At 42.2% G+C, this 23,852-nt stretch overlaps 1 protein-coding gene across 3 annotated transcripts; it reads left to right on the top strand.

The window, feature by feature from the left end:
* Window positions 1-3,329: 3,329 nt before the first annotated feature.
* Window positions 3,330-23,646, top strand: LOC311131627 (atlastin-2-like). 3 transcript variants are annotated; one of them, XM_084164705.1, is made up of 13 exons: window positions 3,330-3,403; window positions 12,064-12,338; window positions 14,899-15,033; window positions 15,402-15,506; window positions 15,943-15,993; window positions 16,534-16,590; window positions 16,803-16,895; window positions 17,272-17,410; window positions 17,994-18,121; window positions 18,638-18,694; window positions 19,254-19,325; window positions 20,695-21,126; window positions 21,926-23,646. In XM_084164705.1, the coding sequence occupies exons 1-13, from the start codon at window positions 3,331-3,333 to the stop codon at window positions 22,034-22,036; spliced, it is 1,728 nt and encodes a 575-aa protein (XP_084020831.1). In that variant the 5' UTR covers window position 3,330; the 3' UTR covers window positions 22,037-23,646. The 3 variants fall into 3 exon arrangements, with proteins under 3 accessions (XP_084020831.1, XP_084020832.1, XP_084020830.1); XM_084164706.1 differs by lacking the exon at window positions 21,926-23,646 and adding an exon at window positions 21,796-21,904; XM_084164704.1 differs by lacking the exon at window positions 21,926-23,646 and having other exon boundaries at window positions 20,695-21,870.
* The last annotated feature ends 206 nt before the right edge of the window (window positions 23,647-23,852 follow it).

A 23,852-nucleotide genomic window follows, 5' to 3' on the forward strand; every position in this document is an offset into this window, starting at 1 on the left:
AGTGGTGATCCTAAGGATCCTAGGATTAAATGTCAGGAATTGTGAAAAAATGTATTTGGCTAAGGTGTATGTTAACTTCCGACTTCAACTGTAAAATCGAATCAAATTGTATTTGTCACATGCGCCAAATACAGCTGTAGACTTTACCGTGAAATGCTTGCTTACGAGCCATTCCCAACGATAATAATACAAATTAAATAGTAACACAAGAGGAATAAAATAAAATACACAAGAATGGAGTTATATACAGGGAGTACCATACAGCATAGACCTGATTATCCAACCATTTGGATCAGTTATGGGTCTATTCTCAACAGTTTACAAGGTCCAGAAAGGTACATTAGCAAGTTACTCATTATGGTTTATTTTGATCACACCATCGCATGCACTCTCTCTCTCTCCTCCAAGCCAGGGGCATATTCATTATGGAAACCGTTTACCGTTTATAACCAAACTGAAGCAAACAGAGAAAAACGATTCTATTGGACAAATTCAGGTAGTTCCCTCCCCATTCCGTTCCATTTGCTTCCGTTTAAGAAACATTTTGCAACAGAATTGGTGTAATGAATATGCCCCAGTTCTTTTGGTTTCTGTATTTTACATTCAGCAAGCAAGACCAAGCTGTAGTAGTAAATAAAATGCTTGAAATAAGTGTACAACAAGCTATTGTAAGTCTAGCTTTTCCTGGGACTCCAAGAGCTAAAGAGGAATTATTATAAATAATACTGCTGTGAATAGGCCAAGGTCTACCCAATGAATTTACACAGTGAAATATTTTTTTATAAATCAGATTTATATGAAATGACAGGCAGCCTATGATAAACATATCGATTGAAAATGAAGGATAACAACTCATAGGCATATAGATAGTCCAGCCATCCACATGGACTGTTGTCCCCCCATTTGGTAGCAACTCCTCCAACACCTGATTAAATCCATTCCCTTTTTTCCGCATTGAGGAACCATCTCCTTTCGACTCCAAAATTCCATTGAACTTTTCTAGACTCTCTTCAGCGTACAGACACTGCAAGAAACCCTTACATTATTGTGAAGATTATTGTTTCCCGAGTTCTTAGTTGTCTTGAACGCACTGAAGTCGGAAGTCAGAGATTTCAGAGTTCCCAGTTGTTTTGAATGCAGCATTTCTGTTGCGCACTAGCTCCGTATGTCATCACTACAAGCGCTATTTTATATGCCAGATCTCTACATGCCCATGTGCTGGATAGGCCAAGCACAAAGATTGACTGATCAAACAGCCAACAGAAACGCCCCAACCAGCCAGAGACATAGAGAGAGAAAGGTTTTTTTCTTATCCAGAGCGACTTACAGGAGTAATTAGGGTTAAGTGCCTTGCTTAAGGGCACATCGACAGATTTTTCACCTAGTCGGCTCGGGGATTAGAACCAGCAACCTTTCGGTTACTGGCACAATGCTCTTACCCACAAAGCTACCTGCCGCCATCAAAGTTACACATAGTCAAATTCAATACGTCAATTCCAAAATGCTGACAAATGCTGACATTTAATCTAAAAAAAAAATTATATGACCCTCCCATGGATGAAAAAATAAATAATAATAAACCCTTCCCCTGACTGAAATTGAAAAAGCACAACCCTTCCCCCATTTTCTTCCCGGTAATAATTGTGAACATTTCGACCGATCCCTAAGAGGCAATCAGACTCATTGTGCTCGGTTGCGATTATTGTGACGGATAGTCAGGTTAATATAATAGCTCGTTTAAAACGTTTACATACTTTGCAAGAAGAACGATTTCCCTAATAATCCTGTTTACATGGACACATCTGAAATCAGGCTACTGATTGGACTTTTGATAAATGCAGAAAATCGCCAATCCAGATAAACGTTCAACCACAGTGACCATATTATTTTTACGAAGACTATTTGATTCTGAGTTCGGACATATAGAGTTTGTATGTGAAAACTATTTATAAGATGTATACTTTCAGTTTTTCCGAACTCACTTCACTAGCGCATACAGTGGGAAGCTTGCGCTACCGGGTGCTGGCACATGCGCAGATCAAATACACCGCTGGAACGCCGATTAAGCTATTTACATGTCCTAATAATTCGAACGATTTCTCAGAAAACCAGGTGTTTAAATCGGCGTATGCTTACTTCGATTATGACCTTACGCCGATTAAGATAAGCAGAGTAAGGTGTTTACATGACTAATGCCATACTCGGCTTTCAGCCATAATCAGTTTAATATCGAATTATTAGGGTGCATGTAAATGCACTCACTGGCTTCTATTTAAAACTGCTGAGTGCACTGCTTTGATAGTGCGATTGCCAATGCATTTGCAAGTACTTTTCCTAACACCACTTATTTGCGTCACATGGCATACTCCACTTATCTCGTGCCACAAACTAACAAGGGTCCACGAAGATGCACACTTGACTTTGTTTGGGACTGAAAAATATGTTTGTAGGCTTTAATCCTTTAATCAACTATTTAGATTTGCCTAGTTAAATAAAGGTCAAATACAAAAATATGTAACAAAAAAAGGATAGAGAACACTTCATTGACTGTTTTAATGTGTCTACTCAGTGAAGCGTGAAACATAACATTACAATCCCCTGCTCGCTTTGCTTTATGTACCACAGTTAGTTATATAAATATGATTGATGCTTTAGGTTGTTCTATTGGTTCTATTGCTTCCACTTGTGTTGATGGCTCGCTGCCCTCACAATACCGGCCTATGTCTAATAATGGATTATAGTGGGCTAGGCCTATTTCTCTTTCAGTCCTTGTACATCTGTGGAGTTGGTGATAAGTGACATGGAGTTGAACTATTTCTGTATATTTGTATTTTACGTTCCACAGTCTGTCTATATATTCTGTGGGGGAAAATTGTAATTATTTTGTTCTCCCATTTACAAAAATTCTACAGTCTACATGGTTCAGTAATTGGCACATCAACTGAAAAATGCATGAACATCACATGGGCAACTGAATAATCACACACTGCCATCCTAGATCTCTAAACACCAAATAGAACATACAAAAATGATTTTCATTAAAGGATATTTAATAAATTGAACATATTTAAAGGCAACATTTTGTTTTGGCATTTGTGTGTGTGTGTCTGTATGGCAAGAACAATGCCCATTATCAGACCATAATAAACAAAACAAGTCAATCAGAACGTAGAGTCTTTCAATCTATGTACAAACAATGCTCTTACATATTTCATGTTTTAATTTAGGACCCCGCGGAAAACCCCCATCGTTTGAACTTGATAAAGAGGCAGGCGGGGGGGTTTGGGTTTTTTGACGTCAGCTGAATTTGATTATTTTGAACGGGTCAAGATGGCGGAGGAGAGCGGGTTGAAGCATCGGAATCACTCTCAGCAAAATTGCAAAAACAGCATTTTCGACGAAGGTATTATTTATCCTTATGTAGGAAATTATATCTTATTATTTATCCTTATGTAGGAAATTATATCTTAACATAAATACAATTAGGTTGTTTTGTAGGATTGACGATAATATCCTTGTTATTTTCATTCTGCGCTAACGTTATCATGGACGAGGGAATGCTATCGAGTTCCAGTGCAGAGCATCCATCCCATTATTCGTTTCCTACTCAACATCACCTTTCAATTTTGGGAAGAAAATATTGAATTAATATTAACGTCTTGACTGTGTATGACTGAAACTAAAATATTATGACAACCCAAATGTTTCGGTTGAACTAAGTCAAACGCCTCAACTAACGTTAGCAAACTAACTAGCCAGTAATATTAAGTTAGCGCTACACAATAAGCTGGCTAGGACTGACTGTTCCTTTTTGTAATGCTAGTTAGCTAATTGATGTTAGCTGGCTGACAATTGTCTTACTTGCTCGTTTTAGTAAATCTAGGTAGTCTTAGTTTTTTTTATATCTAGCGAACTACCATTATGGCTTGCCCCATTAGCCAACACTTGTACCTTAAGCCATGATCCACCATATGTCAAAGCAATCTTCATGTGTCAATGTCATTATTAGATAGCTACCGTTAGCTAGCGTGAGCTTGTAAACGTTTTAAATGAATAATCAAAGTACAGGATGACATGAGTGGCATAAGTGTTTTGTGTACCTAACTAGCTAACTATTTTAGTTGGATATCTAGCTAACCAGTTAGAGGTTTGTTAGAAGGGAAAGAGGCCAAGGAACCTATGTTCTAACGTTAGTCTACTGCAAACATCATTAATTTGGCCAGCGAGACGTTAGTTAGCTGCTGTAGTAGCTGATCTTATCTTCTGTTACACAACCCTTTCAAGAGGATTAGGTAGTTTACCTAGCCAGTTGACCAAAGATGTTGGAATACTTGTGATACTTTAGCTTGCCAACTACTGTATCATTAAATGTTTCAATACTGACTGCATACAAACAAGCATGGAAGTAAGCCATTACACTTTCACTGCTTCCACTAAGCCCTAGAGATCAAGTTTGTTTACTTGCAGCAGTTGTTCCTGTAACCTTACCTAGCCCAGCTGCTTTGATGCACAAGTCTAGGGCTATCTCACATGGTGTGTTTTTGAACATTGACCTAGCCAGTCAGTCCTTGGGATTGCATGGTGGATTGGAGGAATGGATTGAGTTGGTGGGGGAGGGGGTTCGGTTGAGCTCGAGCTTGAGCTCATGTTTTAAAGGGATACTTTGGAATTTTGGCAATGAGGCCCTTTATCTACTTCACCAGAATCCGATGAACTTGTGGATACCATTTTTATCTGTGTCCGGTATGAAGAAGTTAGAGGTAGTTTTGCTTGCCAATGCTAACCAGCGTCAATGTGCTAATGTTAGTTAGCAATTGCGCTAGTTAGCAACTTCCTTCAAACTAACATAAAAATTACTTTAAAAATATATGGTATTCACAAGTTCATCTGACTCTGGGGAAGTAGATAAAGGGCCTCATTGCCACAATCCTGAAATATCCCTTTAAGTTGGTTCTGCTGGACTTCTTAATTTGGACTTCTTGAAATGAGCCAAGGTCAGAGGTGTAGGAATTAAAACTTATTGGAATTGTTAGGAATAGAAATGTTCCCATACAAGGAGATAACTACGTCTGACCATCCGTCCAAGCGTGGGAGATTAAGAGGATGGCAAATTTGTAAAAGGAAAGCTATGATTGGGATCTTTTGCCTCTGTCTAAGAAGTAGGCTAAGCCTTGTCTGAGGCTTGAGCCAGGATGGACCATAGGGCAGGAGCCCATCTCCTGTTTCTATAGCATGAGGCAACTTGAGGCTACTCTGTCTTATGTCTGGCTATACAATTAAAAATGTTCCTATACAATTTTCGCCCCATTTCCACCCTTAAGACCTAGGCCAATCTTTTGCACCTCTTGGCTAACATTTTATGAGCTAGCTAGCTTAGTTGGAGCAGGCATTTAGCATTGCTTACACTCTCAACCAACATATCTCCCCTGCAGTAACGACAAACTGAGTATGCTTTAATTTATGTGTGCTTAGACTGCCTACTGCTTAGCAAGAAATTGTGCTTGACTGGTGCAAGTTCCAGTTGTGCGAGTTGCGTCACTGCAAGGCACAGACTCTTAAAAGGGGAGTCCCGTCATCATCCTAACATGGCATTATCTCTGACACAGCTGTCTCAGTGGACAACTGCTGACGGACGAGATCTACGGCTATAGGATGATGACTAGGATCAGCTTCCCCTCTCCCAATCCTAACCTTAACCATTAGTAGGGAAAATACAAAACTGACCGAGAGCAATGTCTATGTGCAATTTCGGCCTACACTGACATCTGCGCATGCATCTGAACAGAGTGCTGATAAGTGAGCAAGAGAACATTGGCCTAAGTGAACAACATTGCAGGGCCTAGGTTATAAATAGCCTAGGTTAGCTCCCTTTGACCTATGGTATGATTTTGTCTGGTTTCGTTTGGATTAACAGATTAACGTCCCTACCCCATTGATGTTTAAATTTAAAATGGGTAAGGTTAGTGTATAAGGGAGGGATGTCCCAAGAATCCCTCCTAGCACTAACATATTAAGAATGGTTGATTCATCTGGACTGTTGGCAGGGAGGCATGCCAGCACTTCTGAAATGCCATTGAACTCTAGCCTAGATTATTATAATTTTTTTCTGATGTCATACAGGTTATAGGTTTCATCTTGCCCAATATCTTGCTTCATATTTATGGCATTTGATTGAGTATTGATTTCTCTGATTTGTCGTGACGACTGCTGTTCACTATTTGTGCAGCAGCCAATAGTTTACTGGCACCACTGTATTCCTCCTGTAATATTTCTCCCCGCCTTGACAACTCTCTGGTGTTGATGCTTTTTGATTGATGCCCTTTGGATAAACGGCTTGATGAGGCATGCTTCCGAAGCTCACAAAACCAGTCCCCACTCTACACTAGGGATGTTACCATTCACCAATAGGCATCGGCCCCCGATTCAAATGTTTAAGCTAAGACTGGATCAGTTTTAAGACTGCATCGGTCTACGGACCCCAAACTGATCCAAATGTAGCATGCATCGGTCAGAAAATTGATTGGAAATGTTACGTATCACTGATTCACTATTTTTCTGTTGCACATATTACTTTTCTACCTTCCGAAAATACCTCATGTTTTGTGACAACTGATGCGTCCTCTCCTTCAGTGTCAAACTAAGCATTTAACCGGAGACACAACTCTCATCTGGCTATAGGCTACCTGCTGAACGGGGATTACATTTTTTTTATTTTTGTTGTTCAGGTTCACAATCAGCAATAGTTTTTGTAGATTTGCTTTAAACAATCAGTGTATATGGTCATTTTTTAGATATACAGGGTAACGTTGACTATTTCATAACGAGGACAGCAATCACTTTGTGAGGCACACTGCATGGCCAAAGCAGAAGGAGATAAGAACCTCACTAAACTTCCAAACGGTCAAAACCATTTGATTTTGAGATGGGGTGAAATCCAAAGTTGTACTATATATTCCGTATCTATGTCATAGCTAATTTACGAACGGTAAATATTGATACATTACTAGCTCAAACACTTAATCTGCAAAAATGACAAGTTCATTAATGCGTGATGGTGATTTCAGAACCAAAGTGGGGCAACAAAAAACAGGCTAAATTGCCCCCCCCCAATCTGGTAGTGGGGTTGTATATACCGAATCTCCTTTATGGCTCAGATCAGGTGCCTACATGGTACATACGCCAAAGTCATACGTAATTTACGCACACACCATAGACCTACATCATTTATACACATGTCAGCTCAGACAGATTCAGCTCATGAGCTCCATCAGTAGCTGAGTTAATTTTATTTTAGAATTGAACATTTATATTTATGGAAATTGTTAGTGCATCGATGATTATTTATGTGTGTATATATCGAATCGCACCAAATCATTTCAAACTAAAACATCTCGCTCCTGTATCTTATTGGAGCCCATGTATCTATATGCATATCAAATCGTCTTTGAAGGGAATGATGCACATCCCTAATCTACACCAATCAATATAACAATTGGACTTCTCCAAATTCCCCTTAACCCTTCACACTTGTACCTATATACGGGTTGAAAATGGCAGATGTGGGCACTGATAAGCAGCTGTATGGGTTTTGACTGACTGCCGTTCTGAACTTGAGCACCGCACGAGACAGTTGTTCCCGTACCTCCCGCTAATTGGGCAACTTTTGCAAATATTTTTTTTGTCTGAGGAAAATGCTGTAAATTTAAGAGAACTATGTATTTTGAAAGAGCAGATGTTGAAGATTAGGCTATAAAAAATACCACTGATGTCATGCAAGCCAAACACCCGTGAGTCCAAATGTGCACTTCACATTTCCATATCGTAAAACTTGTCATGTACAGTGTCAATGTTTATAATCACTATGTTTGATGTACAGTTACAAGATGACATGACGTCATACCCAAGGTTGTTCTGAACAGTGAGCCTATGTTTCAGTTTGTCTATTGTGAAGAAAATTTGCCGCGGCACACTCATCTGAATGCTAGGGCTGGGAATTGTCAGGGACGTCACGATATTATCATGATACTTAGGTGCCTATATGATATGTATTGCGATTCTATACTGTGATTTTATTGCAATTCGATGTTCCAAACAGGCTGTTGATCACCATATGTCTGCTGCAGAAGGACAAGAGAACCATGAGAAAATCAGCCATGGAAATAAGTGTTGGAAACAAATTGGTTCCCTATTTAAAAAGAGAGAGAACAAACTATGAAGGAAGAATACTGGAGTTTTGGTGCAGGTACAGCCAACTAGCGCAAAAATAATACTGCAATATCAAAACGATATGATGTATCGTCAAAAATAATATCCCTGTAAATGTATAGATTTTTTTCTTTCTTGCCCCAGTCACTACTAAATGCACGTATGACTCTTTCTATGCGCACTGAAATTACGATCGGTTTCTCTGAATTGCCCTGTGAAAGCCTAACACTAAGAACGTATTTTATAACTTGGCAATTGAACAAGCTTTCAAATTATGCCCACCTGACCCAAATTGTGATTTGTAATGAGCTGTTTTTGGATTGCATAAACAACAGTAATTGCGTGATTGTGGGGATGGAGGAGTTGTGTTCCAAACAAAACCAGTGTGCTTGCTGTAGTTCCTGTATGGCACAGCTAGGAGAGCTCAAAAAAGCATCTTATAGTTGAAGACACTTGAGTCATTTGAGTCACTCGCACCCATCCTCTTGGATGGTCCCCTGACGTTTTGGCATGATAACGCGTTGGTATATGAGCAAAGCACTCTAAATAATGCAGCGAGTCTTCCTCATCCCGTACTTAGTCAGAACGTTCATCACCCGCTCCTCCCAGCAGCATTGGCTTCCAGCTGTTAATTTGGCCAAAGAAGCTTCTAGCCTCAACACTTCTATCCTCAAAACTAGGGTTCCGGGAGGGCTGCAGTGTGTGCAGGCTTTTGTTCCATTCCAGCTCTAACAGTGCGACTCCAGGTGCGTTTTAGCTAGTGCTGGTCCCGAACAAAATCCTGCACACACACTGTGGCCGTGGATGCCCATTCCGGTACTGCGCTAGGTGTAGGCCTATGCCTATAGGGACATTTTCCGGCCACAGGATTCTCAGTTGAACATGCTTTTTAGTCCAGGTTTAGGTTTGTGTCTATAGATGCTTATTGAGGTGCCCAGTCAAGCACCCTTATTGCCCATATTAAGTCTTATAAGACAGAAGGCTGTTTCGATTCTGCAGCACATAAGGCAGGATTATTTATACGAAGGGTCCGGTCATGGTGGTGAAATCCCCCCCCCCCCTTTCCCCCATCAGTCATCATGGTCAGTCAAGGCCATGGCTATGATGAACAGTTGCTGGGTGTGTAGATGTCTATCAAGCTATTCGATTAGCAGAGCAATTAGCACAAGACTGGTTGCTTTGCCCTTAACCCCTTCTTAAATGTCTCGCTCATGTTGTGCTGATCTAGTCTGAAACGACGGGGGCTTTATTTGTCTTGCGTTCTTCCCGACTGGCTGGCGATTACTGCTGTGTCATCAACTGTAATGTGATGAGGGTGGCTACGTGTGCGCGCGCCCCTCATTATGATCCCCCCCCACCCAATGGGCTGACTGTCCTTGGGAGGACAGGGGGAACCGAACCAGAGCCCACAGACTTTATTAATGAAAGAATTTGGCCGGGGAGGCCGATTGATGTCGCGCTGGCAGGGCTGCACCGTCTGCCTGCTAGGTGTGTGTGCATTTTGTTCTAACTGTTCTAACCAATGTTTGTTTCTTACCCATTTGCGAACTGCAAACTTTGCAACCCAGTTCCGGCCACTTTGTTTCCTGTTGTGCATTTCTATGAGCGTATGGTACAGACAGTATTCTTTCATCTTTCAGCTTTGTTTACATTTCAATGTTTTACATTTAGCAGAAGCTCTTATACAGCGCGACTTACAGTTAGTAAGTGCATACATTTTTCATACATTTTACATGCCTTTGTTTCACCCAAAGAGCAGCTCAACTATTCAGAGAACATCAGCATACAGTGCCTTCGGAAAGTATTCAGACCCCTTGACTTTTTCCATATTTTGTTATGTTACAGCCTTATTCTAAAATAGTTTTTTTCCCCTCATCAATCTACGCACTACCTCATAATGACAAAGCCAAAACGGGTTATTAGAAATGTTTTACGTTGTTGAAACACCTTTGGCAGCAATTACAGCCTCGTCTTCTTGGGTATGACGCTACAAGCTTGGCACACCTGTATTTGGGGAGTTTCTCCCATTCTTCTCTGCAGATCCTCTCAAGCTCTGTCAGGTTGGATGGGGAGCGTTGCTGCACAGCTTTTTAATTCTCTCCAGAGATGTTTGATCAGGTTCAAGTCTGGGCTCTGGCTGGGCCAGTCAAGGATATTCAGAGACTTATCCCGAAGCCACTCCTGTGTTGTTTTAGCTGTATGCTTATGGTCGTTGTCCTGTTGGAAGGTGAACCTTCGCCCAAGTCTGAGGTCCTGAGTGCTCTGGAGCAGGTTTTAATCAAGGATCTCTGTACTTTGCTCCGTTCATCTTTCCCTCGATCCTGACTAGTCTCCCAGTCCCTGCCGCTGAAAAACATCCCCACAGCATGATGCTGCCACCACCATGCTTCACCGTAGGGATGGTGCCAGGTTTCTTCCAGACGTGACGCTTGGTATTCAGGCCAAAGAGTAGAATTGTGGTTTCATCAGACCAGAGAATCTTGTTTCTCATGGTCTGAGAGTCCTTTAGGTGCCTTTTGGCAAACTCCAAGCGGGCTGTCATGTGCCTTTTACTGAGGAGTGGCTTCAGTCTGGCCACTCTACCGTAAAGGCCTGATTGGTGGAGTGCTGCAGAGATGGTTGTCCTTCTGGAAGGTTTTCCCATCTCCACAGAGGAACTCTGGAGCTCTGTCAGAGTGACTATCGGGTTCTTGGTCACCTCCCTGACCAAGGCCCTTCTCCCCCGATTGCTCAGTTTGGCTGGGCGGCCAGCTCTAAGAAGAGTCTTGGTGGTTCCAAACTTCTTCCATTTAAGAATGATGGAGGCCACTGTGTTCTTGGGGATCTTCAATGCTGCAGACATTTTTTGGTACACTTCCCCAGATCTGTGCCTCGACACAATCCTGTCTCAGAGCTCTACGGACAATTCCTTGAACCTCATGGCTTGGTGTTTGCTCTGACATGCACTGTCAACTGTGGGAACTTATATAGACAGGTGTGTGCCTTTCCAAATAATGTCCAATCAATTGAATATACCACAGGTGGACTCCAATCAAGTTGTAGAAACATCTCAAGGACGATCGATGGAAACAGGATGAACCTGAGCTCAGTTTCAAGTCTCATAGCAAAGGGTCTGAATACTTACGTAAGGTATTTCTGTTTTATTTTATTTTAATAAATTAGCAAACATTTCTAAACCTGTTTTCACTTTGTCATTGTGTGTAGATTGACTGGGACCCATTATTGTTATGACTGCAGTCTGCTGTTTCTGGTGTTTAAAGGGACGGTTCCCACAAATTAAACTATTTTCATCTCGTTCAAGAACCGTACTGGTGTGATCAGAGCAGGTGTCTCTCAGACCATAGACTACCTGTCTAAACCACACCGTAGAGAAACAGGAGGCAGAAAGGCAACCAGACAGACACCAACTCGCTGCTAGCTAACACAACATTTAGAAAACAAAATAACCTTTTTGACATATCGGCATTTTGATCGGGTTCTCTGCAGAGTACCGTTGCTGATGTTTTTTTAAATGATACTATAGTTCCAAGATTTGGCCTAGTTCCAGTAACCCAAGATTTAGGCTAGGTAGGTTTAACATGGCTACAGATTGGTGTTAGCATCGTTGAGTGGAAAACGATGGCGTAATGGGTTAATATGCCCAAAAAATCTAGTTAAAGTAACATAGTTTAATTGATATTGTGGGTGAACTAGTAGGCATATGCAGGTATCTGTGTGCAATAGCCACTTTATCTAACCAGTAACCACTTTAAGGTTTGAAAATGTTTAACAAACTCTGATTTGGGGGTGGACCTTCTCTTTTAAGTTATGAACTAAGTGAGGACTTTCTCCTTTAATGATTCTAAACATCTCTCCCAGGTGGGCATGGGGTGGAGGATGTGCCTCATAAGATGAGCCCTGAGGAAGAGGAGGCCCTGTTATCGGCGGAAGACGTGTTGTCGGCCAGGCCGGTCCAGATCGTTGTGGCTCACGAGGACGACCACGCCTTTGCGCTTGATGAGGCGGCGCTGGAGCGCATCCTGCTGCAGGAGCACGTGTGCGACCTCAACGTGGTGGTGGTGTCGGTGGCCGGTGCCTTCCGCAAGGGCAAGTCCTTCCTGCTGGACTTCATGCTGCGCTTCATGTACAACCAGGTGAGGCCACACACAGTTTTACTTGTACAACCTGTTGAGGCTAGACAAGCTTGTATAGTATACATGTACAACCAGGGTCTAAAATGAACTTTTTGGTCCACCAGCCACTGTGGTAGGTAGATTTTAAAATCTACCAGTCACTCAGATTTTTTTACCAGCCAACATGTTTTTGCTCAAATTACACCAACAAAACGCAGTAAAACGGATGAGCATTCTTTTGTAATGTTTCTGAAACAATAAATGTATTACTAGTAAGAAGTTATGTGGTATATTGTTTATTTTTCTATAATTTGTGACAGTCTTTTAACCAAACTATCACAGATCAGACAATGTTCACAGGTTACCGTGGTAATGCGACTGGAGTCATGTTTGTGCCTGTGAGATTGTCTGACTAGTAGCTGCATTGTCTTCTCTTCCCTAGCAGTTGAAACTCAAACGTTGAAAAAAAAAAACTAGCTTGTGAACAAAAACAATGTAAATAGCCAAGAAATACAAGGACAAAGTCTCACTTCAGTAGACTTTCGTTTCAAGTATATTAGACCAACTTTTATGCCAGTGCTTCTTTAAATTAAGCTTTCACTCAGCTCCTCACGTGCACACAGCTCCCAGCCAGGCACTGTTGCAGCGCGAGGTGGGATAGGCTATAGGATTCATAGCTCTTTGACTTTGTGCGATTAATTTACCAGCTATTAAACAAAATGGCTACTGCAGCATACATTTTTCTGTAAATATCATACATTACTTTTTATTCACAAATGTGAGTGAAATGCTCGCACTGGAGCCCTGACCAGCCGCCAACGTGACTGGTGAAATTGATATCTTACCCGCCAATGCCAAAATCTACCTGCATTTGGCGCGTCGGGTTTTAATTTTAGGCCCCGTGTGCTACAAGGTGAGGCTAGATGAAAACTTGTCATACTAGATGAAAGCATGTAAAGGTAGGTGAAGCTACACACAGGCCTATATGTAGAACCAGGGCTTTTATAGTACATGTACATTGTACAACCAGGAGGAGCCATATAGGTGTAGAATTAGTTGTATTTTTGCCAAGGCAGCAGCTACTCTTCCTGACGTCCAGCAACATTAATGACATTTACATTTCACAACACATTAAGTGGCAGCCTATACTGACACACACCTGATCTGACCCACCAAGTATTGAAATGCACAGGTTGCAATGCAAACACAGTGGCTGTCAACCCGCCAGTCTGGGACATACTAGAATATGAGGCAGGATACAACATTAACGCTCGCCCGCTTTTTATTTCCCAGAGAAGGTAAACGCGTGCTTTGGGCTAAGTTGATAGACGACAGTAGAAATTCACTTGGTAGCCGGTAGACTTTTGACCTACTTGCCCCGACCGGAGAAAACCCATTGACGTCAAAACCCTGTGAGGACTGGAGCACGGCTTATGTCACATGTCTGGTGAACTTTATGTGGGTCTGAGTGCTTTATGACTGGTGAGGTTCCGCAGCATTGAAGAGCTATTATCTGCAGCTGCGCTGTGAAATTATCCAGTATCGCTTATTGAAAATAGTGTTTGTGTTGGACTACATGGCGGTGCTTTGGGACATCTAACATGAAGAGTGACCTCTGTAGCTCAGCTGGTAGAGCACGGCGCTTGTAACGCCAAGGTAGTGGGTTCGATCCCCGGGACCACCCATACATAAAACATTTATGCATGCATGACTGTAAGTCGCTTTGGATAAAAGCGTCTGCTAAATGGCATATTATAACAAGTAGGACATTCAGGAGACTCTATGGGCCCTACTAGAAAATGTTACAAGGATGGACTTCAGACAAACTCGTTAGGTAAAATACCACAACCATGCAGAGATGATACATATCTTGAGTTGGAGAACATTGTCCTCATATTTTTCACTCAGTGAAACTATTAAGAGCTGCGAGGAATTCATTCACTCCATTCATCGGACGCTTAGGGAGTAAACTTATCAGGATTTCTCTACATGTCCTTCCACAACTTGCTAAACCCTTGTCAGTGAATTAGCGTTCTCTGTTCATAACTTGTTTAGGGGGATGATTGTAATCCATTTGAGCTATGCTTAAAGCTGATTTTGGGCAGCACAATGCTTTGGACTGTGGACCGCTTTTGCAAGAACACTTCCCTTTATTCCAGGCATAAAGGCTGCTTTTGTGTGTGCCCCTCGAGGTTTGAGCAGGGATCATATCCAATATGCCACTCAAGTATGCTAACAATCAGGAGAGCCTGGGTTAGGGGTGTTCAATAGGAGAGTAAGGGCGTGTTCAGAAAAAACCCTAGACACTTCATGCATATCTGGAATACATCTGATGGGTATAAGCCGGTACTGTAGTATATGGTAGTATTTCTTGCCATCTAATAGGCTGGGTAGGGCCTTGACCGTATTGCTCGCTTATACCTTTCAGGTTTACATGAATTGTCTAGGGGAAATGGCTAGAGGTTGTTTCTGGGCCGGGCCTGAGAGGACTGCTTCAGCCAACGCGAGTCTCGATACTGTAGCTACATGGCTCATATGATCGCTAAGGCCCTGCTTTGATGTGTCCTCTTCCTCCTTTCAGACATCCTGCTCCTGGCTTGGTGGGCACGAGGAGCCACTGACGGGCTTCACCTGGCGGGGGGGCTGCGAGAGGGAGACCACGGGCATCCTGGCCTGGAGCGAGGTGTTTGTGGTGGACAAGCCAGATGGGAGCAAGGTAAATACAAAGTTACTTTTCCTTTGGGTTGGCACACGTTTTCTCCAACCAAGGATTGAATTGTTTTTAAAAGACATTACTCTCCAAAATCAAAGTTTGTCCGATACAGTCAAGATGAGTCCATATCAAACGGCATCAGTTGTGAAGCAAAATGTGGAAATGATATGCCGCTTATCGTCTCCATCCATTTTGGGTTGCGGCATATAGCTGGATTTATGAAACAGGTTTACAAACTTTGATTTTGGAGTGTAATGTCCCTTTAAAGACAATGTAAGATTTCCAGTTGTCCATTGGTTATTGCAACTGATTTAATACCCCTTGATTGGTGAAGAATATGACTTATTAATTGATTTATCCTTTCTCTGCAGGTTGCTGTTCTTCTAATCGACACACAGGGGGCTTTCGACAGCCAATCGACCATCAAAGATTGTGCGACGCTGTTTGCGTTGAGCACCATGACCAGCTCTGTACAGGTATGATGCTCCCCCCCCCCCCCCACAGTGTTGTGTACCCTTTATATTAAGGGATTCACTGCTCAAAGAAGTAGGTGGGATCCACAATTTGCGTATGTTTCATTGCTGGTATTGAACAAAAACAATAGTAGGGAACTGATTTTATTATAGTCTGTTTGGACGAGGAATGCCCCTACCTATCCCCCTTTCGCCAGTAAGTATCAGAATTGAAAAACTGGCAATTTTCCTGAGACTTGTGTGCATGTTATTGCATGCTAAATGCAGACAGTTTATGAAGTTATATTGTTATGTGCTAGTTCTAGACTATGATTGAATACCAGCCTTTCCTCCTCCCCGTACCAACATTTCAATTCATGCAAAACATTGATTGAAAATGTGATCCATGTAGACTTTAGTACAGGTTATTTTATGTTTTGATGATTTGTCCCCCCGTTAGGTTTACAACTTGTCTCAGAATGTGCAAGAAGACGACCTTCAACATCTCCAGGTGTGTGTGTGTGCACGTGCATGTTTGGATTGTTATGGAAGGGGCTTACAATCTTCAACACTGCTTTGGCAATGAGCTTTGGACATTGAACTCCACGAGCAGATGATGTAATTTGAAATGGCTCGTAACTTTGTTATATATCATAGCCCTCCAGGGGGAAATGTCGACATGATATTCCTTTGATTATCAACCATGCAGTTGGAACTATTGTACTTAGTGGGTCACAAGTAGAGAGCACTTGTATAGCTGATTCCTCCCTTTGTTAAATATAAACAATGGACGTTTTAATTGCTAAATGAACGTCAAATCTTGGTTTGAAATGTGACTATGCCTTTTGGGTCAAGCGCACACCCAGAAGCAAAAGTTCTGTATAGTCTCTTTAAAACCTACTCAACAGAAGACTCTCTTAAAAGAGACGTGTTATTGACATCACTATCCTATTAGATGGCAACAGTCAGATTGTTTGACTGACTGACCTTTTTGACGAGGATGTGGACTAATACTCTGATTTATGCCTGGCTTTTGTTTTTCCCCACCTAGCTCTTTACCGAATATGGAAGGCTGGCCTTGGAAGAAATCTATGAGAAACCATTTCAGGTATTGTCACATTTCTCTGCTGCCTTTCCGGAATGAATGGCCTGCAACACATTTCTTATTGGATAATAATAGAGATTTTTAAGTAATTGAGATGGCGCTAATAGGCATTTCTAGAGTCTTATTCAATATGGCCACCATTACTTGACCCTTTGTGAAAAGTCAATAGTCCTATAGTATCTTGTTATTTCTTCCTTCATTGTCTTCCACAACAGACTTTAATGTTTCTTATAAGAGACTGGAGCTACCCCTACGAGCATCCCTACGGCTTGGAAGGAGGGAAGAGTTTCCTGGAGAAGAGATTACAAGTATGTATTTTTTCACTGGCTCCATTATTCGTTCTAAGAAAATCAGTGCTTCAACTTCTGACATTTCAGGAACTAAAGCACTTACACACATTCAAATTTTGCATCCACTATTCAAACAGCCTGGTGTCATATGTTTGTGCAGTCTTGCCAACTGTTATGGTCATTGTTATGTTTTGGCATGACAATGACCAGTAGTAGGCCAAACGGCACATGGAAAAGAAAAGCTGCACGAAATAAATGTAATCGATGCAAACACTCCGACAGCTATGCTGCCTTCATCAGGGTTTCAGCACAAACAGATCTGAGTCAAGTTAATTGGAACAATATTTGTCCAACCATTTACTTGAATAAGCAAGGGTCTCTCCACTGTGTGCAGGTGAAACAGAACCAGCACGAGGAGCTGCAGAATGTCAGGAAGCACATCCACTCTTGCTTCTCTAACATTGGCTGCTTCCTCCTGCCCCACCCCGGCCTCAAGGTGGCCACCAACCCCAACTTTGATGGCAGACTCACAGGTATGCTATAGGAAAAGCTTGCTCAATTACCATTGTGGAAAGATGGCACACCTATCTCTATGAGAGCATGGACAGCGCCATTGAGGGCTATCCATTTTAAAGTAGTCAATTTCTTCTACTTCTGAGTGTATTGACAGTTCATGGCGCTGCCCATGCTAAAACAGGCTTTAGTCAAAGTTCACCCCCTAGCCAACTCTGTCAATTCTAAATAAACCATTCCCTACCCCAAGGCACTCCTGTAGATCTGAAGCGATTGGATAGGTCTAAGCACTATGGTCAAATTTCTACCTAGCCAATCAGAAGCCAAGATGAAGCTATTACCATAATGCTATATCTATCCAATCATCTCAGATATCCAGGTGTGCCTAGGGAATATGGTTCACTGGAGACTTGCATTTTTTGATCTTAGAAGAAAAGTGCTACATAAATGCAATCTATTACAATACAAAGCTAACCTTTTCAAAGTTATAAAACAACACATTTGCCTTTATATAGTTGCATTTAAGGTCAACTGATGGTTGGTTTATTTTTGTAATGGAATATTTCAACAAGAAATGGATTTCCCACTTGTCTCTCCCTCCAGATATTGATGATGATTTCAAGACTGAGCTAGTCAACCTAGTGCCAATCTTGTTGTCCCCGGAGAACTTGGTGGAGAAAGAAATCGGAGGATCCAAAGTGACGTGCCGAGACCTTGTACAGTATTTCAAAGTAAGTCGATTGTTTAAAATCTTATCTCTTCCCCTTATGCCTTGCCATCACTAGCTGGCTTCCACCCTGTACCCTGCCCTGCACCTTAGAGGATGCTGTCCTATGTACATAGACATAGAATCACTGGTCACTTTAATAATGGAACACTGGTCACTTTAATGTTTACATACTATTTTACTCATTTAATATGTGTATATACTGTATTCTAGTCAATGCCACTCTGACGTTGCTCGTTCTAATATTTATTTATTTCTTAATTCTATTCTTTTACTTTGAGATTTGTGTGTATTGTTGTGAATTGTTAGATACTACTGCACTGTTGGAGCTAGGAACACAAGCATTTCGCTACACCTGCAATTAACATCTGCTAAATATGTGTATGTGACCAATAAAATTGGATTTGATTTACTATTTACCTCTCCTTTTATATACCCATTTTTCCTCTATACTTTTCTTCCTTTATACCTTTTCTTCTTGTGAAAAAGTTTTTGCTTGTGTTTTTCTTTTTCGGCACAGGCATACATGAAAATATACCAAGGGGAGGAGCTGCCTCATCCCAAGTCAATGTTACAGGTAGTTAACTCTCCAGATAGTCAATGATACATTCCCCTAACAACTGTATTATGTTCAGTAGGCACAAAATGGAATAGAATAGTTTGAGGCGGGGGTAAAACGGGGAGGTACTACCTGAATTTAACCAATTACAAAGCTTGTTTTTGTCTTCTGTTGCAAAATGCTCTGGTAATACAACCCTGAAGCATGATCATGTTTTCACTTGTTGTTGACAATGTATTGTGTGACATGAACATTCGTTGCATCCCAAAGCCTTTTACAGACCTTATGATACCATTTATGTTACTTAGTCAACGAGAGATTAGCAAACAATATGCTTTTACTCATGGGCGTGGGGAGGTGTGCCCCTTTCTGTCCAATGAGGTAATCTCTGAGCAATATTTGTCTATTTAGAGGGCCCCTTTTGGTAGAGCACCCCCAGAGGCAACACGTATTCCATATAGCCTCTTTAAAACCTGAGCAGAATTTCATGTGAATGTAGGAGAACGTTGATGCACCAAAGGAACCTAATCTCAGGACGGCTGCGTTTTCCCCTCTGCTTTCTCCCGCTGTCACCTAGGCAACGGCTGAAGCCAACAACCTTGCAGCAGTTGCAGGAGCAAAAGACCTTTACAACAAAGGCATGGAGCAGGTAATTGAACAATTTACTTTTAGTTTTAAGCATCCAATTTACTGTATGACTTTGACTAATAAAAGCAGTTGAAGCGTTTTCCTCTGTGCAGATGAGTTGTGGCATGTGTTACTACCTACATTATACTCGAGGTTGATTCAGTCGTAAAGCTTTTTTTGTTGTCCATTTAACCGTAGATCTTCATTAGACTGCTCTAAATAAACTCGGTAAATAGCTCCGTTTGTGCTCTCCGCAAAGTTGTGCCCTTCTAGCTCCTACATCTAGATACGCAATGGCTCCTTGTAGATCTGAAAGGATTTTGTTGGATTAGTCCCTGTGTATAGCCTCCCTGACTAGTCTGGTGTGTTCACATTTACATTGTTTCTTCTGTATTGATCATCTATACTGAACACAAATATAAATGCAACAATTTTACTGAGTTACAGTTCATATAAGGAAATCAGTCAATTGAAATAAATCCATTAGGCCCTAAAGTATGGATTTCACATGACTGGGCAGGGGCGCAGCCATGAGTGGGGCTGGGAGGGCATAGGCCCACCCACTTGGGTGCCAGGCCCAGCCAATAAGAATGAGTTTTTCCCCACAAAAGGGTTTTATTACAGACTGACATACTCCTCAGTTTCATCAGCTGTCCAGGTGGCTGGTCTGACTATCCCACAGGTGAAGAAGCCGGATGTGGAGGTCCTGGGCTGGCATGGTTACACATGGTCTGTGGTTGTGAGGCCGGTTGGACGTACTGCCAAATTCTCTAAAACGACGTTGGCCTATGTTAGAGAAATTGACATTCTATTCTCTGGCAACCGCGCTGGTGGACATTCCTTCAGTCAGCATTCCAATTGCACGCTCCTTTAATCTGGCGCTGTGTTTTGTGACAAAACTGCACATTTTAATGGCCTTTTTATTGTCCCCAGCACAAGTTGCACCTGTAATGATCATGCTGTTTAATCAGCTTCTTGATATGCCACACCTGTCAGGTGGATGGATTATCTTGGCAAAGGAGAAATGCTCACTAACAGGGATGTAAACACATTTGTGCACAATTTGAGAGGAATGAGCTTTGTATGGAATATTTCTTGGATCTTTTATTTCAGCTCATGAAAAATGGGACCAACATACATGTTGCGTTTTTTATATTTTTGTTCAGTATAGTTTTACTAGATCTGAGAGGCAAAGAGACGTGTCTAGACTTAGAGGCTAGGGGTTGATTTGCGATCGTAAAGGCATGCGTGTGTGTATGATTGATTGCTATTAAATTGTCTTGCATCTGTCGATGCCCAGGCCATATGGGCTTATAAGACACTGAATATTCAATAAGTAAATGAGTTACAATATGTGTATGTCCCTCATAGCGAACTCCCCTTTCTCCCAGGTGTGCGGCGGCGACAAGCCCTACATGGCCCCCGATCAACTGGAGCGCGGCCACGCGAACCTGCGGCAGGTGGCGGTCAAACACTTCCGCTCGGTCAAGAAAATGGGCGGCGAGGACTTCTGCCGGTGCTACCAGGAGCAGCTGGAGGCAGAGCTGGACGAGGCCTTCACCAACTTCATCAAGCACAACGATGGCAAGAACATGTTCTACGCGGCGCGCACGCCCGCCACGCTCTTCGCCGTGATGTTCGCCATGTATGTGGCGTCACTGGTCACGGGCTTCCTGGGTATCAACACAGTGGCCACGGTGTGTAATCTCATTATGGGCGTGGCACTGGCGGCGCTCTGCCTATGGGCCTATGTGAAGTATTCCGGCGAGTTCCGCGAGGTGGGCAGCGTCATCGACCAGGTGGCCGAGACCCTGTGGGAGCAGGTGGGTGACCCGGGGGGAAGAAATGCCTGCTGCACGTCTCTTGATCAATCCGAATATTATGCATGTTCCATTTCTCTCTTCCTCGGGCTCTTTCACACTTCTCTTTCTACGCCTCTCATCTCCCTTTTTAATGTGTACCTCTTTCTCTTGTTTTCTTTCTACTCCCTTTTGCTCTTTTTCTTTCTACCCCCTCACTCTCTCTTCCCTTTTCTTTCCCCGTCTCACACCATGTCCCTCTCCTGCTTACTCTTTCACAGAGAGCATTCGCTCCCAAACTTTTTATCCTGTTCTTTTCCTAACCTATCTGGATGTGACTGAATGTGATTCACCCAAACATCTCTTTCCTCCCTCTCAAACCAGAATCTCCCCAAATCAAGTTTCTTATTTCCTCATCAGCCCAACCTTTTCATCCCTTGTTCCCTATCTGCCTTTGTCTCTCTGGTTGCACCCTGATTCTTTACCCTTTCTCCAGAAGTGTGCACCCGCCATGGATTTAAAATAAATGTATTGGTGTAAGCGTTGGCTGGAGGGAGTTTCAACCATTGTTAAATCCATGAGAGGGAGGGTGCAAGTGCACACTTTGGAAGAAGGGTAGAGAATTTGGACGCCTCCCTCACTACTTTCCCCACTAATTACTCTTCCCTCTGTTTTACTTTGTGCTTCCCACAGAGGACTCCACGAAAGGTGAGAGGTGGACAGGGTGAAAAAAGGCTCCATATTTTGTCATTTTGGAGGCAGAAATAACTTAGTCACTAATGTCATTAATACGGCCACAATACTTCCCTTGCCTTGTTTTCAGGTCTTTTCCAAACTCTTTGAGGTGGCGAGGAGTCGAGTCCCGTTGGGTTCCTTGATACCGGCCCAGAGAACGAGACTGGCCTCAAACAACAATGTCAAGAAGAAAAACTAGCACCTGCTGTTTTTCCCCCTTCACTCGGTTTCCCATGTCCATTTTTAGGACTATATATAAATGTTTTCTTTTTTGGTAGCTCATGGTCCCCATGCCATGCTGGTTTAGTATTTAAAAACTGAATTGTATACCTGGTTCTCACCACAAATGTAGAATACAGGTTTGCACTTTCATGGTTGATTTGTTGTTTTTTCTCATTCCATGTTGAGGGGATTGTGGGGGCTAAGGGTGGGGTAGGGTGACATCGGGTGCTTAAGTTTTATTGTGTGTGTGCATGATAAGCTGCCACAATTTTTGGTATGGATGAATGTACGAACGAACAAATTAAGCTTGCTTTCCTTTCCTCGCTCCTTTCTCTCCACCTCCAGTTGTTACTGGTTTTATCCTCTTTTCACCCCCTTTTCCTTTCGTCTGACATATTCCCCCTCCTTCTTTTGTCTTTCCTACCATTCTTGTCTCTCTCCCCAGGTGTTGAAGCCTCTGGGCGATCACTATATGGAGGATAACATTAGGAGTGTGGTCGACACAGTCTCTGCTTGTCTGAGCGAGCAGGTGTCGCAGCACGCCAAGTTAAAGACAAAATGAGAGACCGACGGTCCGCTGCCCACACGAACACTGCCCACCTGCCTTTAGAACCAAAGTTTACAGCTTTACCCTCTGTAATTGGTCCTAGCTGCTCGTCACTTAACTCGGGCACCAAATGAGAAGGCGGTGTTACGAACGGTTGGCAGTGTGGGGAAGGATGGGCCCGCCTCATTTTCCTTGGTCAGACTGCTGATTGGTTGTCTTGTGAGATGTCTTCTCTCCCCCAGCCAATGGAAACTGATTATTGTTATAGTGACAGGACATCATGTTGCAGTTTTATTCAAGCGGGTCCAGTTTTGAGCTCAGTAGTTTTCATTAGTGGTTGTCTGGGACAGGCAGCGTTTAGAGGACTGCTTAAGCCACCATTTACTCCTTGTCTTGTCTGTAAGAACTTTCTCCAGCTTTCTCGTTTTCCTTCCCACTTGTCGGAGTGAATGGACATCAATGTCAAAGAACAACCACTGCTCTGTTTCACTAACACTTTGCCATTTTATGAGACACCGTTACACACCGATCAAGGTATAGCTAGCTGTAGCCTGCCTATCAGTTCAGCGTCACCCTCCCTTCACACCTCCCGCTACATCTCTCAACCAGCTGCTCTTAAGGTTAATCATTTTGTATTTTAGGATTGTTATTCTGTTGTGATTATTCCATCCAGACCATTACCGCCAATGTGTGCTGTTTTGTACAGTTTAGTTTTTTAAACTCATCCAAAATGGGGCATGTGTATGAAATATACATATATAAATACATTTTCTATACCTTTTTTGTAGCTGGAAGAACAATGGTTTCGTGGTAGGCCACTGTGTGCAGTTTACTGTATGTAAATGAATGCTTTCGTGATTTGTGTACATGTCCAATAAATTCTTTTTTATATACATTTGTAAAGTAATCTACATTGAGCACTGCAATTCCACCCCTGCTGGCAAAGAATGTTTGTAAACTTAATTTTTGTCTTCTGTTGCAGTTTAAAGTTATTTTCGTTAATTTATTTTTAAATACAAGATTAAAACAATACTACAGTATATGAAGTAATGCTTGATTGGTTTGTTTGTACAGACTGAGGCCCCCGTACACATTCAGCGGTGTTGGGGTAGTGAACTACATGTTGTTCAACTAGTAATTTTACTACATTTTGCAGTAGCTTGGCGGTAGCTGTACTTTTTGCTGTGTAGCGAACTACTGTAACGACAACTTTTTTTTGAAAAAAGGAAATAAAATATGGGTGAAG

Source organism: Coregonus lavaretus, assembly GCF_964263955.1.
Source record: "Coregonus lavaretus genome assembly, chromosome: 6".
Lineage (NCBI taxonomy): Eukaryota > Metazoa > Chordata > Actinopteri > Salmoniformes > Salmonidae > Coregonus > Coregonus lavaretus.

Excerpts from the sequence above, each read along its gene's own strand:
- LOC311131627 (XM_084164704.1), top strand. The coding sequence starts at position 3,331 with ATGGCGGAGGAGAGCGGGTTGAAGCATCGGAATCACTCTCAGCAAAAT. Across the intron at positions 15,507-15,942 it reads CCATGACCAGCTCTGTACAG|GTTTACAACTTGTCTCAGAA; the intron begins GTATGATGCTCC and ends TCCCCCCGTTAG. Across the intron at positions 17,411-17,993 it reads CTTTGATGGCAGACTCACAG|ATATTGATGATGATTTCAAG; the intron begins GTATGCTATAGG and ends CTCTCCCTCCAG.